Consider the following 17,904-nt stretch of genomic DNA (forward strand, 5'->3'; position numbering starts at 1 on the left):
CAGCTCTCCCCCTGACTGGCAGGAAAAAGAGGGAGCACATCACACCTGTGCTGCGTGCTCTCCACTGGCTCCCAGTCCGTCACAGGATTGATTTTAAAGTTGCACTTTTAACGTACAAGGCCCTAAATGGATTGGCTCCATCCTACTTGGCTGATCTTCTCCATGCTCACAACCCAACCCGAGCGCTGAGGTCAACAAACCAGCTGCTCCTGGATGTGCCTAAAAGTCGCCTTAAAACCCGGGGAGACCGAGCCTTTGCAGCAGCAGCCCCCAAGCTCTGGAATGGCTTGCCACTCCAATTAAGATCGGCCCCAACTGTTGAATGTTTTAAATCTTTGTTGAAGACACATCTCTTCTCTTTGGCCTTCTCCTCGTGAAGAGGACATTAATATCCTGTTATGTTGTTGTTTATTGTTGTCTTCATGTACTTTTTACTTCTTACCTTGCAAAGTACTTTGGCCAACACTGGTTGTTTTTAAATGTGCTGTATAAATAAAGTTGACTTGACTTGACTTGACTTGACTTGGTATAACCCTGATACCGATATCTGATCGACTACATTAATTATTTAAAGAGTGAAGATGTTTTGGCAAAAATCAAAGACTAAAATGTTTTGAGTTTTCGTCAACTAAAACTAGACTGAAACTATAAAGGGCTGAAAAGATTAAAATGTGTCTAAAACTAACAGGCATTTTCGTCTAAAGACTAAGACTAACTGTAAAATAGCGCTAAAAATAACACTGCTTCATGTTGGGTCTTAGTTAATAATAGAACATAGAGTACGGTCTAGACCTGCTCTGTTTGGAAAGAGTCTGAGGATAATATTTGTTGGGATTTGGTGCTATATGCATCTAAAAATGCACAAGGAAATTTGAAAGGAGGTCAGAAAGTCTGAGAAAGAAAACAAGAAGAGGAAAACTTGTTCTCCATAATGATGGACAGACCGGTCTCTTCTGTTTGAAGTCAGAGCAGCTTCCTGTCTGGCCCTCTGTGAAGGGTTAAACACAGCTCAGTGTTCAGGTCTGTGTTGCTGCCATGTCTCTATAGGAGGTCCAAGACGAGACCTGCTGCACAGAGACAGAGGGCATGTTCTCCGTCACTCACTCTCTCACTCTGAAAAACACAACCTGAGTTTGTAATTACAAGCCGGGAGAACAAACGGCTTCTCACGCACACACACACACACACATAAAGACCTTTTAAAGGACTTTGTCTCAGCGGCTTCTTTCAGACCGGCAGACAAGTTCAAGATGTCTAACACAGCTCCCTCCCCCGCTCGGCTCAGTGGAGGAAACAACAAACAATGCGGTTGCTATGGGTGCATCAGGGTACCCCGAGACGGCATGACAGCAGCAGTTTAGCAGGCCAAGTTACAGACAGCTCACTGAGGAGGTTTACAGGCAGGGTTACTCCTCCTTTTCCAAACAAACACACGGATACTGCAATCCTTTCAGAGCCGTCATCCAGGAAACAACACAGACCGAAGCTCTGCATCTCAGCTCCTCCAGTGATCATCAAACTAATGAAACTCTCTCAGAAGGGTGAGACGGAGCTCCAGGCGAAGTCCTGACATGCCTTAAGATCCTCGCTGAAATCCTGCCTCACCACACTTCGGAGATTTTCTTTGTCAGACGAAATATTAAAACATACGAAGGCTTCATTTTTAAAAAGGAAATCTCATTTCAAGAGGATGAAACTTCTCAAACCAGCCGGAAAGTCTAATCCAAAGCTCATCAGCAGCAGTGTGCTCAGTAATGCAGAGATAGTGCTAATTTAATAAGCTCTTAAAAGTCCTCTCATCCCTGTCAGGAGCTCAGGGAAGGAGTCTCGTCTTTATAAACAGCAGTATACCCCGAATACATCCACAGAAAACCTACAGCAGAAGAACGATGCAGCTTAGGCATGCCAAAGTTGATGACTTTTGAGGACATTTATTGTCTTAAGTCCCAGAACACACAGCTACAGTAGATCTAGTATCTACACCTGGACCTGAAACACCTTAAATACAGCAGTTATCAGCAAGTACCAAAGTTCATGCTCTGTCCAACATCAGGGTTTAAAGGTCGCCTCACTTTGATGTCTGGACTCTCAGCAGGCATGAGTTGTAATTAAAGTTCAACTTGCAAGCAGCACTGGATCTATTAGCTGGTGAGCAATCTCTGATCCTGTCTGACAAGGATGCAACCTCTGTGGGCGATTTATTTATTTATTTGCACAAATATAGGATTGCATAAAGTCTGATTATAGAAAGAAATGAGAAGGTTGTGTCAGGAGACGTCAAGAACCAAACCAAATCAACAATAGACACACAAATATCTGCACTAATCAATCAATCAGATAACTTATGATGTATTGAAATTGCAGGGTCAACTTTTTCCAGACTTCCACCTTGCAGCACTTTATTGTGGAAGGTCAGACAAGTGACATGAGGAGATATCCAAGAGCTGTGTTTTCATGCAGATGTCTGTTTAAAGACATTAATTAAAGCTAAACTGTCTTTAAATAGCTAACAGCACATCTAATGATTGCATTTAGCCAACATGTTCTGCCTCTTTTGCTCTCTTTACAAACCGTCCTTCAAACAAGCAAAGACAAACAAAATGCTGGTGGATGATAATACTCGTACCACAAACATAATCTAGACCGGGGCACCGTTGTCCTAGTGGTCCAAGCATGCGCCCATAATACAGAAGCTATAGTCCTCGTTGCAGGGGTCGCAGGCTCGATTTCCAGCCTCGACCATTTACTGCATGTCTTCCCCCACTGTCTACTCCCCACATTACCTGTCTCTCTTCAGCTGTCCTGCCCATTAAAGGCAAAAATGCCCAAAAATATAACTTTAAAAAAACAAAAACGACAACATGAATGAAAAAATATACATAAATAAACAAAATGCAGCAGAAACAGTGATAATATTAACACACAAGTGATCAGTTAATGGACAGAATATAACTGGATATCACTATCGGAGCTGGTTTGCTAATTGAAGTCATTTCTTAAGGTAAAATCTGCTGATAAAATGGAAGAATTTGCAGATTTTCTTTGATTTTGTGGGTTTGGATAGATCTTTTGACTCTCTGACTGATGGTGGAACCAAAACAAGTGATTGTAAGATCCTGCCTCTGCCTCTAAAAGCTTGTTATGGCTTATTCTAAAACATTTTCTACATTTTAACGTCTTAAAAACCATGAAACTTAGAGATAAATGGATAGTTCAGTTGCCACTTTTGCTGTTAATGTGTTTGCTATGTTCCACCAGGTTGCAATGTGCCGTTTGTTTTGATTTGCACTACTGCCTTTGGGAAATGTTGCCTTAGGGACGATGAAGTATGACAAGTCTAATCTAAGTTATGATTGGTTTGTAAACTGGGTGATGGATGAACTTTTGTGAAACAGTAAGATCAGAAATATCTGCAAAAACTGTTAAAACTCTGACGTGATTTTGATTAAATGAGTAAAAAAATTCTCAGTCAGTCTAATCAGAAGATGAAATCTCTCATCTTGGTTTGTCAGGTTCATGAAAGAGTGACGTGTGTTTGTGACTCACCAGTCTCTCCATCTCCTGCTCTCTGAGCCGCTCCTCTCTCTGCCGTCGGTGATACTCCAGCAGCTCGTCCTCGTTGTCACTGATCTCGCTGATGCTGTTCTTCCTCTCCCTCATCCCTGGGTGAGGTCTCCCTGAAGACATCTTCCTGTGGCTCCTGGGGCTGGACACGGGGGACGAACCGGGCAAGGACCCCAGACTGTAAGCAGGCGACAAGGAATTCCCAAAGCTTGCCTTTCGGCCTCCTGAACCCCCGCCATCCATCATCATGGAGGTCGGCGACGGGCTGCGGGCTCTGATCCCCCTGCTGCACGTCGGCTCCTCAGATGTAGATCCAGACTTGCGGCGAAGCCTTGGACTCTCTGGGACAAACCTACCCAAACTTGAGGGGCTATCAGGAGTCCTCAAGGTGGGTATGGTCCCTGGGAGAGCCCCTGGAAGTACCGGGACCCCCCTCCGAGCCAGAGAGGGGCTAAGAGGGGGCAGCTCTCTCATACTGCTGCACCCTCCACCGCTGCCATTCAGCTCCAGGTTCCTCCTCGCCATGCGGGGACTCTCGGGGGGCTGCAGCGAACGTGCATGCTGCTGGAGGGGTGATCCTTGGATGATGTGGACGATGGGGTCCAGGGGGGGCTGGAAGGCTCTGGTGGGTTGGGACAGCTGCCTGGAGGGGCTGGAGGAGAGCGAGCAGTCAGCTAGACTGGCCTGCTCTCTGAAGGGACTGGCAGGTCTCTCTTGGAGCACAGTGGTGGTTTTGGTCCTGGGACTGGAGGGGGACGGGGACGGACAGGAAGGGAATTTGGGAGTGAGTCTGGGGCTACTTGGCACGACATGTCTACTACTGAGAGATTCACAGGAGGACATGAAAGAGGTCTGTCGGGGGCTCTCAAACCCGTCTTGGCTCAGACCTCGGCGGCTCGGCTTGGGGCTCTGAGGAGCCTCTGCTAGGACCTTCCTCTGCAGTCGGGGGCTTTCCTGAACCTTCTGGCTCAGCCCACCGCCACTGAAGTTGGGCAGTATGGTCCGTGGCTGTGGGACGGGTGGAGGCTGGGCGGTGAAGTTGTAGCTAGAGGAGCGTACAGGCACTGGCGGCAGAGACGAACTCTGGTCCTGGGGTCCTCCACTGGGAGAGGGGCTGGTGAAGCTCCCGCTGCTGGCCGCTGAGGGGGAGGACAGGGGGGAGAAGGGAGGGGAGTTATTCTCATAGCTGGACCCCACAGACATGGCCCCTGGGCTGGTGGGAGGGGAGAGAAGAAACCGGCCCCCTCCGTTGACCATCGGGGACAGGGGGGAGCCGGTGATGGGTCCTCCGGGAGGCTTCTTGCCCTCTGAGGAGGACGGCTGAGGGTCGTCCATGACTAGAGAGTCCATGATGTCCTGCAGGTCCTTCTCGATGGAGCTGACGATCGCACTGTGCTCAGACTGGACTCTGTCTCCAGGAGCTGGGGGAGACTGGGCTGGACCGGCCTGGTGATTCCCATTGACCAAGCTCTCTGTGTCTGAGGACAGAAACACAACCGTCATCAGGCTTTGAATCATAAAACATTTCAGCTTAACGATAATTATCAGCTAATACGTGAACATAACACACTCTTCTACTAAACGTGTGACATGTTGAAAGGCCTGCTGTGTGGTTTCTGCAGGATTTGACTCAAGGCAGAGATGTTTTCACAAGTCTGTAGAGTACGATGTGTGGGCCAGGACCTCTCAGCCGCACAGCAGCGTTAATTTGACAGCTGAGTTTGACACATTCTGCTCTTCACAATAATTAAGCTCCCTGTGTTGGGAAGCTGCAGTAAAGTGTGTAGCACCTTCGAAGAAATCTTTCAGCCCTTACTCATCTATAAATGCAATGTAGTCATAATTTTGAGTGTTTATGTCTTTAATTACCAAGAGGTTTCACCACATTTCAGCAGCTCAAGTTAATAGCTGTCATAATGCTGTAAAGCTCTACTACCTGGATGTAAACGAGCACAGGTGATAAATGTCATCTCGTAGTGTGGCGTGGTTTGTCAGTATGTTGATCTAGTAAATGGAGATAATGTTGTATGCAGGCTTTGTCTGGTTAAAGCTGGGGTTGGTATTCAGATTTAGATCCACTTTTTGTTATACTGGTTAAAATGATCTTTATGTCCTGATGGTAATCAATACATAATGTGTTCTTAAAAAAGCTGCTATCTACAGCCGGAGTAAACCTGAGAAAACACCAACCAATCCCTGCCATCAGGAGCCAAATGATGAAACCAATCAAATCCCGACCTGCCGTTCCGTTCCATTCATGCGAGCGGGGGCGTCGTTTTGGAGGAGGGGGGGAGGGGGTTAGACGGAGTCCTGAGGAATTCATGCTAGTTTTCCGTGAATACCAACCCTAGCTATAACCTGACATGTAACAACTCCACCAGAGCAATGAGGAACCAGCACAGGCATGAGGACGCTAACCCACAAGGAGGTGCTAGCTCTGCTAACCTTAGTCACACTCTGCAAAATACGTTGACACTATTTACCTGCAGACTCTGATCCTGTGTTTATTATGTTGAATAACTGATGCTAAGTTTTGACTATTTTCTGGTGTTTTCTTACCTTTAGACTCGTCGTTAAATGTAAATTTGAAGTTATCTTTAACCATCCATGAGTTGTTTTGCAACAGCCCTCGTAAAATATTATGCACTTTCAAATTTGTGTTTGTTTTCCTAAGACTGTGTCATTACTTAGCTGTGTGTCTTTGTTTCCCTTCCTCTTTAGAGGTAAATTGAGAAAATTATAGTGTCTACACAAACAGCCTTGCAGTTACAGTGAGTGTTAAGCTTCTGCAGAAAGTAAACAGTGTGTTACTCAACTGTTTGCTTCTTGTTTCCTCTTTTATAAACAATAAACTTCTTATGAAAATATCTTAAAAGAGAGGAGTAATGCAACAAACGTGTAACCTTAGATGTAGGAAATGTTGTTTTCATGACAGCAGATATTATTCTCATCACAGGAAACATCTGAGGAAGTCCGCCGGAACAAAATGTTGAGCCTCCAGGGAATTTCACACATTCCCTTTATCTTCAACCGTCCATTCATGCTGTTTTATGCAATCATCAACTCCTCATTCTCCATCCCAGCAAAGAAGCGTTTTAAGAAAGGGAAGCACGAGAGCAAGGCGAGGAAAGGAAAGGAGGAAGGACGCAGGCGAGGAGATGAACAGAGAGGCAGACAGGCCTGTGCTTTGGATAGGGATCAGGAGAAAATGTGCCTACATAACCCAATTACTGCGTGGCCCGAAAGCAACGGAGGACACAGGCCTGGTAATCTAATCCTGACCGTCTCTCTCTCTAATGTCAGCAGCATAGTAGATTATTACAACCGAAAACACCGGGCCACGTGGGAGAGTCACCGGCATGGCCTGGAGGCAGGGATCAGAGCACAGATCAGGTGTTATTAATACCAAATTAAATCTGTTTAGAACATCGGTGAGTTAAGTGTTTGACTGGTCTGAGAGGCAGTTTGATAGCTCTCGTGCATATGATGCAGCCCTGATCACAGACTCAATGCAGAGACTATAATCTGGTTATTTTGACATCCTTTTTATTCAGGATGAGCAACCTGAAGGGAGACTGAAAACAGTTCGGTTAACGGCAGCGTTTAAGGACTGATGCATGGAAAAGAAAATGTCACAGACTCTGACACTGATGAGGCAGAAAAACTCAATCAGGTGCTGCAAAGATCCGGCCCTCTTCGCCTTGATTATGGCAAAAAGGAGATAAGGTTCACATGAGAAATGTGAGCTAAGCTAGCTCATTTTAAGGGCTATTCAGAGGCTCCAGTTGGCTTTTACTCCGTTGCTTCAATTGATTTTGTTTCAGTTTGAATGGAAACAAGGAGCAGCCATCACTGCAAACACAGAGAGGTAATTTAAGACCACACAGGAATGGCACTGTCATGTCCAACAGTGATGTAACAACATTAGGGGTCATAAAAAATGACTGTGGGATGATGTCAGAGATGTCCCAATAGCAAAACTGCACTGAAATACAGAAGCTGCACAAATAATGCATTAGCTTGTTTAACAGAGATGGGAGCAGCTTCCTGCCTGCTCCCCCTGGAAAGACTCTGCCTTCATGACAGCCTGACCACAATTCAATCTTGGAGCATGCATGCAAGTCTGCAGGCTGTCACAATAATGCATGCAATCCATGCAGCAGCACCTGGAAGTCAATGTCACATCGTGTCTCTCTCTCTCTCTCTCTCACACACACACACACACACACACACACACACACACACACACCGGCTTCATTCTTATGTGCAGTGTCCAAATCGAGGGGGGTGGGGTGACAGAAATAAAAGCTACCGTTTGCTAGGAGAAAGCCCAATGCAATGATGTCATGGGATACAGACCATCCCCTAGCCTCGGGTGCACGGTGCCAAACTTCATAAAGAAATCTGGCAATTTAGTGTTGGCTGAGCTGTGGATTAATATGCGTGACTTCTTCAAAAATGCTTCAAACACATTAAAACATGTTCGGACCTCTATAATACGGCATCACTTCAAGCATCAATAAGCCCTTGTTTCTTGAGCATATGCTTCATCCATCTGTCATTGCTTCAGTATCTCCTCCTCTCAGAGCCTCTCAGAGCAGGCAGTGACATGGAGCCCTCGGCTGAAAAATGTATGATTCCAAATTATCCATTAATTATTTATTGATCACACCACAGCCGATTAATAAAGTGGGTTCCAATTAAAAGCATTAGGTGTTTAATAATTCCCAGCAGTGACTACATCTGCATAAAAAAAGGAAGTACTGTTTAAACCCACAGTTCTTTAATGGAGTTTGGCGCCTGACCGGTTCGATCAGCGTCTCCTGCCCAAAGCAGCACGGTTACTCACATGAAGGAATAAAACTGCGACCTCGTCAGTTTCACCTGCTATGTGACCCACACTGGGACCCTCATCCTCCGGACACCGGCTACAGACCGGGTGTGACGGAGCCCTGCCGTGCCAGCCTCCACAACACACCGAGGGATGTAAGAAGATTCAGCCGGGGGTTGGGGTGCGAGGAGGCACCGCTGCTGCTTAAAGCACCACTGCTGTCAAGTCACTCCAATGTTACACTTCATTTCCGGTTACGACTTTCAAAATAAAACACATATAGTTCAAGTCATCACTTTAGAGCACCAGTAAGTCAATATGTATCAGTCATACATTTTACCCAAGCAGCAACCTCCGGTCTCAAAATATGAAGCCCATGTGGAAGTGTTATAGACTGCAATTCATCGAGAATCCACTAGAGGCTGGTGGCAGAAACACCGGAAACCACATACACACCCATTCAAAGCAGACGATCTTTACAGGACTTAATAAACATGTTTACAGCCTGGTTCAAAAAAGGGCTTGGGTCTTCGTAGCTAATTTCTCTATCAGCACACACTGTACAGGGTGAATTTCTTTTCTGACGCGATGGTTCAGAAGATATCAAGATTACAAGTTTTTTCCCAAATAAGGACATGACTGACTTGACTTCCTCACGGGGACACGTAGCTGTTGGCTAAGAGGCTCAAACCCCGCCTCTTTACGTCACACTATGCCTGGTTGAGTTCCGCATTTCCAATATAGCTGCCACCGTCGTTTGGCTTCAAAACAGCACTCAGGAACAGGTGGGTGACATCATGGATACTACGTACATATCTTATACAGTCTATGATTTTACCCTGAGAAATACGGTGGCCCTGAAGTGCAAATCACAACAGCAAATCAGAAAACACAACGGCAAATCAGAAAATAGTCCCACATTAACCAAACCGGAAGACGTAGTTACCCTCGGAGGATTTGCCGTTGTGATTTGCACTTCAGGGCCACCGTAGACAAATAACAAAAAGGCAAATGATATATCTTAACTTCTATATTTTGCTGTGTCAGCTTTCAATTATTCAAAATCCACACACACAAAACATGCTTTTATTTTGAAGGTTACCCCAAGCAATCTCCTGCTTCCTGGCCAACTTGACACAGTTCCGGGGTGATGAGAACTACTCTGAGATTTACAGCATTGTTTAAGGGAGTCACACCAGTGGATTTTATGGCCTGTCATTGTTATTGACTCGTTGATGCAGAATCTGTGACTTTTAGAAGAGACTGGGGAGAGAAAGAGTAATAAATCTGCCTTCTAGCATGTCGTTTTAATCTGACATCTTTGTTTTGGGGTTGATTTGATCATCAGGCCATTATTAAAATATATGCAGAGTACTGTAATGTAGATTTTTATAATTATGATCAAGATATAAACAAATTCATTTTAATAGGCTGGGATTTTGATGCTGACAGTAGCCTTTGCAGACAAACCATGCCGACTGAAACTGGATCTAAATGTTGCAAGAGGCCTAATCAAGCCTTGCATTTCTAAACTCATTATTGCACACTTAGAAAACAATTCCAGATCCTTTGGTAGCAATATTGCAATGCAAATGTATTTTGCAAATCACTTGTGATTATTGTGGGATGGTGGTATTAAAGTTTGTCTGGAGCTCCGCTGGTTGGAGATCTCATTACTCTGATATTGAAGGGGAAGAGTTCTTCCTCAGGGATGGAAAAGTGGTTTGTTTCCTTGTTAAGACATGGAAATAAGTGGAAAGAAAGAGACTCTTTAAAATGACTCAAAGATTCTCTGTTTGTTCTAAACTGTCCAGTCTGATTTCACTGATGGAGACTTGTTTTTGTGGCATCATAATAAAAACATTTGAACATCAGAGACTCAACATGTGGTGGTGCCACGCTGCAACCACAATAACTCACAACTGCACCCCAAACATTCAGCCCTGCATTCAGCTCTGCTTTTTACAGACTGTCAAGCAGCCAGAGACAGATAGAGCAGCCAAATCACAGGCAGATAAAGGCCTTTCACCGAGCACAGAGGAGGACGGTGGGTCGGTGGGTGCAGGACGGGACCCGGGAGGGGAAACCCGTGGAGGGAGGGAGGGTGCAGAGGTGGCAGACAGCAGAATGGAACTGGAGCTTTTATAAATAGTCTCTGAAAAAGATACTGTAACTCCAGCCAGCGGCCGCTTTCAGTTAGCAGCTCGGAGCCACAAAGCCGTCTGCTGGCCAAGCAGAGACGGAAAGGAAGCGTCCAATCAGCAAAGAGGAGGGAGCTGACAGACGGCCGGTGAAGACAGCTGGTCAGTGGACCGTCACTGACCCGGTGAAGAACGTCAGAACTGAACAACAGACAGGTGAACATGACCGGCATCTCAAAGATACAGCAGTTTTCTGAATAATCTATGGACTATTTTCACAACTATTAAACTCATCACAGCTCATCACCATGTCCCAGAGCTTCTTTTTTTATAACCAACATTTAAAACCCCAAAACTTTTAGTTTACAGAACAACAAAAGCAGCAAAATTGTCACATTTATGAAGCTGAAACTGATAATTTTAGACATTTTTGTCTGAAAAATCATAAAAACATAAAAATATTTGCAGATTAAATTTGATTATCTCTGTAGTTTGCATAGTAAACTTTCACAGAATTCAGAATCAGAACATAAATTATCTCTTTAACCCAGGGGGAAATTCAGTTATTACAGAATGCTCTTATACTTTCCTTCCTTCCTATAATTCCTTGCACAACTCTCCTTTTAACACTCCCAAAGCCTTACTGTACATATTTAACACATTAATCCTTTATAGTGTCAATGTTTATTCTATGAATTTAGGTTTCCCTGCATTAAAAGAAATGCTGATCCCTCCTGTTGCCTCTTTTTAATTCAGTTTTTATGTTGCAGTTGTGTCCAAAACACCAGGACAAACCCCATCTATCTGCAATCCTGATTCACGCCAAAATTTTAAACAGGTCGAGGTCAGATCAGCTGGGTTTGCTCTTCATGATAGCTTTGCACCTAGAGTACATAAATACATAACAAGTGTTATTTAAAGTGTTCTGACTGATATGCCAGATATGCAGCGATTATCCTGGGAGTGGTATAATGAGGTTTCATTTGAATTCAACCCAGGAATGCATAATTGAGGAAAATAGTACGTTTCTAAACAACGGAAAGCTTTCATTACTGCATCAGGAAGTGCACAGCAGCCAGCGAGCCTGTGTGCTGCTAAACTTATCCCACAGCAGCCGGCAGGCAGGCAGCATCCACAGAGAGAGGAGGGAAATAACAAGATGCTATGACACATTCATGGTCGCACAGCCAGCCAAGAAGAGGTACACTTACAGTAGTGTGGTTACCAGGAGCAGAACACACACATTTGTATACAACACACACGTACGCAAGCAGTTGAAAACTTTGCCTGGAGACGCGGAGGAATGAGATGCTCATAAAACATGCATGGTGTGAACTGCAGCACCGGGTCCCAGCTGGGCTCCATTCAGGCTGCAGGGTTCAACGGGTGCTGCATTTTAAAGGCTGCTGCTGCTGACAACAAGGGGCTGTTATTGAGCTGTAAACAGGAGCACAGGGACTGTATGCTCCTACTTTATGAGGCTACCAGGAAATATAACCATGTTGGCAGGGGCGTGTCCAGAGGGGTGGTCTGAGGTGGTATACCCCCCTCCCTGAAATCTTATTGGGGTGGTGATTGGCTGCACCCAAAAATATGTATTTGTCATAATTATTACAGGTGGGATTCAAGTAGACTGTATAAGAGGAACAACATGACAGATCCCCAAAGAGGAGCCAGACTGCTTGGAGCTCCCCCTACTGTCTGGTTACAGTATGGGACATAAAGCCTGCCTCCTCCATGTTAACAGATGGGACATGGGTCAAACTATCAAATCAAAACATGCATCAAATAAGCTTTTCTCACACATAATACTTTGTTTTTATGTTGATTTATGTCTGAATGTCTATTTCACAAGAAGTTTAGTGTTCATTAGCTATGTGTTGCGAATGGGATAAATAGGAGTATAATGATTGACAGCTCTGTTGACCAATGAGGCTCCTGCAGCACTGTGTGCTCCGGATTAGCGGAGGAACGGTGAGAGGAAAGGAACAAACACTAACACAAGAGTCATTGAACTTTCCATTACTGTGAGAGTCTGCTTCAAACCCACACAAGTACAGACTCTGACTCCAGCTCAAGATTTCAGCGCCCAATATTTTGCTTTCACTTTCATACAGTGGGATAGATGCGTTGGCCATCTTTATAAACAGGTTGCAACAGGCTGCTAGTTGCTGTTTTGGTGATTCATTGGAGCATTTTGTCTGTTGTGGGTTCTCTAAAATGTGAGTTTGCAAAAATATCTTCTTAAATCCTTCAAGAATAAAGCACAAGCCTATTTGTTATCACTTTGTTGTGTTATTATTTAGTTAAAAACAACTCTGTGATGCAGAGATGTAAGCCAAATGCTATGTGGGCATGTGCATATAGATTCATGACCACCCAGGATAAGTCAGTGATGCAGGAGGGTCATTCCTGCAGAAAAGTCTGGACACTTCCCTGCATTCTGGTGCCTTATAGTTCTTTTCTCATGAAAAATAACTTTAGTCAAAGCAGGAAAGTCATGAAAACTAACAGAGAGCATTCTTTTAGAGGGTTTCCAGCATTTACAGCTATCACAGGAATATATTGACTTAGAAGCAAGAATAAAACATCCAAAAAGAAGTCCATATTTAACTAAATCTGACTAGAAAATAATTTGATTAAAGCTATACATTGGCGCAGTATTGTTTATCACCACTTTAATATACTGGTTTAGTCACTGGGTCTCTGCTACAGCCCTCCACCCTTGCTCAGCAATAAAAAAGCAAGAATGCTGAAGATTTACTGCTGTGCAAACATCCACCTGTAAAACACACGGCCCTGCTGCTCCACCTCACCACCCGTCTGCTCCGCTTCGCAACAATCCAGCTCATTCATCCACACAGGCCCAGCTGTAACTGGAACTACAGGAGGGAAATACTGTTTGGAGTTTTATTATTCATGGGACAAAAGGTCAGTGTGCTTTTATTCACACGGCAGCCAGGTGTGTGGAAAAAACCCTGACATGATGTTTGAGGTTTCACTGCAGAGGCTGGAAACACAGTCACGACACTGAATGCATCACCGTACAGTACCTGCACATAATTTGTAGTCCCCGGTGGAGACTCGTCCTCCTTGGGGCATCATGCTCTTCATCCTGAGTGCTTCTTCAGGGTGGTTGAAGCGGAAGAAGGCTGACTGGCCAAAACACAGCATGCAGCCTGGAAGGAAAACACAAACAATGGGAATGTTAATTTAGTTTGAGAGAATGCAGAGGAACTTTGAATGGGGGACAGCATGCAGGAAGAAAGCAAGTTTGTGGAAGTCACTGAAAGTCAGTCGTTAAGATGATCTTTAAACTAAAAGATATTTGGCCCTACTATCAATAACAATACAGTAAAACACAAAAGTAGCTTGATCCCGATGGTGATCTTCTAAGATCGTACCATACATCCAGTTTCAACAATAGACTATAAATAATGGACGTAGTATCCATGACATCAGCCATCTGTTTCTGAAGCGATGTTTTGAGGCCAATCGTCAGTGTGAGCCATATCGCTGCTGTCGAGTAATTGTGACGTAAAGAGGCGGGCTTTGAGCCTCCTCACCAACAGCAACAGTGTTCCCGCCTGTCAATCAAGTCAGCTGTGCCTCTCATTGGAAGTCTTGTAATCTCAATATCTTTGAAATTGCCGCGTTATGAAAAAATTCACCCCCCGTACAGCGTGTGCCGATCAAGAAATGAGCTATCCAGACTACACTGGTCTTCTGAACCAGACTGTAAACATGTTTATTTCTGCTGTAAAGATTGGCTCCTTTGAATTGGTGTGTATGTGGGTCCCAGTAATTCCGGATCTTTGATGAACTGCAGTTTTTAGCCCTTCTGCAATGGCCTCATATTTTTAGACCGGAGGTTGCTGCTTGGTTTCAACTGGGACCGTCATGTTTTTGAGCTCCATGTCCCAAAAAATATTTACAAAAAAATAAAACTTGCCTGGTTTTGAACAATCCTCATCCAGATTGTAACCAATTCCATTAACAAAACAGTGCACAATGCATGCATATGTCAATTAATGTAATTGACAAGGTTGCTTCCATTTGTTGCTTTAAGCTAAATAAAAACATCCGTATTTGGAGATTTGAAAATATGGTCATCCCAGTTTGGAAACAACTACAACCAATTGTAATTTTACACATCTAAAGATATTACTACAGTGCAATCATGCTAATAAAACAACATCTTCTTTACATACTCCAGTTTATGTGTCCTTTAAAATAACAAAGTGTGAATCAGGGAGTTGTTTAGCGTCTGTTTCAAAGAGCTAGCTGGCTTCTTGGTTTTCGTATTATTATTACTGGAGTGGCATCAAATTATTCAGCTTAAAGAAAGAGGGTTCAATTTTGACATAAATTCCCCAAAATTTCAAATGATTCCCTCATAATGACAGATGAAACCATTGTCTGAAATAATATTAGTCTGTATAACATCCACGGAGGCAGAGGAGCATCATAACAACTAACAGAGATAATTAAGATGAAGAGCAGTGTCACAATGAGTCTGACAGCGTGTCAGCGTCAGGGCTGAGAGCAGTGCAAAGTCATAAACACACACATCGAGGCTGTGCTGAGTCAGACTACTCTGTGTTCACTTTATCATCACAACAGTCACAGAAACACAAAGCATGAGGGCACCGAGGCTCAGATCAACGAGGAAACGTGATGAAAGACGACACGAAGAGTGCAGCTAATAACACAGACAGCGTGGATTAAAGATGTTTTAGTTTCACAAAATAAGATATTCATGATTTTCACAGAAGCTCACATTTGCATTTCAAGATCAAGATGAAGAGATTTCTTACTGGAAAGCAGGAAGCTTCATCTGATGTGTGATGATTAAAGTTTAATCAGTGAAATGCCCCAACATCAAAAAAGTCTGTGTTCTCTTGCTACATGAAATCCCACAGGTTTACACAGACGAACTATCAGATCAGCCTCACCCTGACATCCTGCGTCTACAGGAAACACATCCAATTAAGGAGATAAGATGCTCCAAAATGATGTTTTGGTAAGTATTTAATCTGCACAGTAAACAAAGTGATGACAGACTTAATCTTCAGTTCGTCTGATGTTAGTTGAGAGGGGTAAACGTAGCTCCAACGGAGGCAGTGACTCAGGGAAGATATTCAGCTGCATGCTAACCTCAGTTAAATCATTCTGTACTCAAAGACAGAACGATGATCACTTTCTCATTTGTTGTCTACAAGATTGTGTTTTCATTTCTGCTGTTATAGTAAAGTTAAATAATAAAAGAGTGAAATAAAGGAAGAGACAAATTTAGGTGCTAAAAGCTAGAAAATATAAAACGTGATGAAAAAAAAGACAGGATGTTTTTGTTTGTTTTAAAAAGGGATGTGTGCAATTTAACATTTTCACTAATCGCAGAAATACTAGTCCTTTAAGTATAAAATATTTTCATTATTATAGGCCTGACATATTGGTGATATATTGAGTCCTAGCTGTAGCCCAGTCACCTGCCACTTTAAAGCTCTACTACCTGGATGTAAACAATCATAGGTGACTGATGTTGTCTTGCAGCATGGCGTGGTTTGTCAGTATGTTGATCTAGTAAATGGAGCTAAAGTTGTATGCAGGCTAGTTAAACTGACATATAACCACTCCACCAGAGCAACGAGGAACCAGCACAGGCATGAGGACGCTAACCTGCAAGGAGGCCTGAAGGCGGGTGGTGCTAGCTCTGCTAACCTTAGCCACACGCACTAAGAAATGAGTCGCTTTGGAACATCTCTGATTTTAAAACTGGACAGGATAAGGAGCACTGAGTATGATAATCAGGAACTGCAAAAAGAAGGTTAATCTATTACAATTTATAAAGAATGAAAATACTGATGTCAAAAGAAGCACTTAATAGAATCCAGTTCAAAATTCTCACACTTACTTACAGATCCCTACAAGGTTCCCACCTCGTCCAATCAGGTCGAACATGTTACACCTTTTAACTGTTCTACAAACACACCTCAGCACTCACGGTGACAGAGCTTTCCAGGCTGCAGCCCCTAGGCTCTGGAACGCTTTGCAGATATCCCTGCGCTCTGCAGAATCTGAAGATGTTTTTTAAGTCTTTATTAAAAAAACACTTTTAGTTGATTTTCACAGAACTTTTAATGCTTTTAAGGATCATGTAACCACTGTAATTTTGATGCTGCCTATTGGTTTTATCTTTCTTAACTGTATGTCTTGTCTTGTAAAGGGCTGTGTGATTTTTGTCTGTGAAAAGCACTATATAAAAAAAAGTGTATTTACTGACTTACTGCAGTAACGTCACACTTCACTCATAACAAAAACTAGATGATAGAAACAAAACCCACATGGAGTTATCACCACACTCTGCTCAGCTAAGATTGGATGATGTCAATGCTTCTAAAAACTCAAATCTTACCAAGTGATTAAGTCTCATTTGTAGTCAAACCATCTTTTAAACATCATATAAGCTGCCTTGACCTGACAGGTTCAAATATAGATCATGTTTCTGGACAAAATCTTCTTGATAAGTTCCTTAAACTATCTTCTTTCAACAAACTTTTGGCAGAAAGTTTTACTCGATAAAATTAACCAAATCTTTATGTTTCATCTGTAATAACAATCCTCTCTGCACAGCCAGCCATGCAATACTGACAAAGGATGCTGCAAAATTTTCACCCTGGATATGTGCAGAGTGAAATCACTTCACACATTAAAGCCGTTGGTTTAGTACAGTTTGGGAAATATGCATATTCAAAATTTAGGGAGGCATGTCTTACTCCCCGTACTCCCACCACTGGGGCTGAAAGTAAGTTCTCAGTCCTTTAAAACATTTCAAATAAAGTACTCTATACTTCATCCTGTCCACTTTATTAAATGACATTATGATAGACTAAAGTGGCCTATATGTGCTAGTTAGTAGTTGAACAGAGAAGGCATGGTGCTTCAGAGGCACACTTTCTGACATACTTTACAACTAACAACAGTAAAAACAACATAGTCAACATGTTTGAAGGTTTCATCTACCTGTTGTCTTAACTGAAAACCAGGAATAAGGAATAGAAATAGTCCGCCTCAGAGCTCCAGTAATTAGTCCTGAGGTGGCCGTGTTGATCCTCACTGATCCCGCCTGTATTCTCTTACATGATACCCCTCAGACCCAACAAACACACTCCGTCTCCATGGTGCTATCAGTCAAATCCACTCATCATCCTGGTTTGAAATGTCAAAGCACGTAATGCTCATTACTGATTCAGCCTCTTTACGAGCCACGAGCCTGATAACGGATAACGGATCTCCTGTTTATTACTTTCTCAATATGGAACCATTGTTCTGCTGCGGTTACGAGGAGCAGGTCTTCCGGCCTGAGCG

At 43.4% G+C, this 17,904-nt stretch overlaps 1 protein-coding gene across 1 annotated transcript in view; it reads right to left on the reverse strand.

The window, feature by feature from the left end:
- phldb1b (pleckstrin homology-like domain, family B, member 1b) overlaps positions 1-17,904 on the reverse strand; it is an 80,278-nt gene that overhangs the window by 26,009 nt on the left and 36,365 nt on the right. The window contains exons 5-6 of the mRNA XM_034701555.1: positions 13,590-13,715; positions 3,547-5,042 (exon numbers count right to left, since the gene is read on the reverse strand). Of these exons, the coding sequence (XP_034557446.1) occupies positions 3,547-5,042; positions 13,590-13,715 (1,622 nt within the window). The remainder of the gene's footprint in view (positions 1-3,546; positions 5,043-13,589; positions 13,716-17,904) is intronic.

Source organism: Notolabrus celidotus, chromosome 14 (genome assembly GCF_009762535.1).
Source record: "Notolabrus celidotus isolate fNotCel1 chromosome 14, fNotCel1.pri, whole genome shotgun sequence".
Lineage (NCBI taxonomy): Eukaryota > Metazoa > Chordata > Actinopteri > Labriformes > Labridae > Notolabrus > Notolabrus celidotus.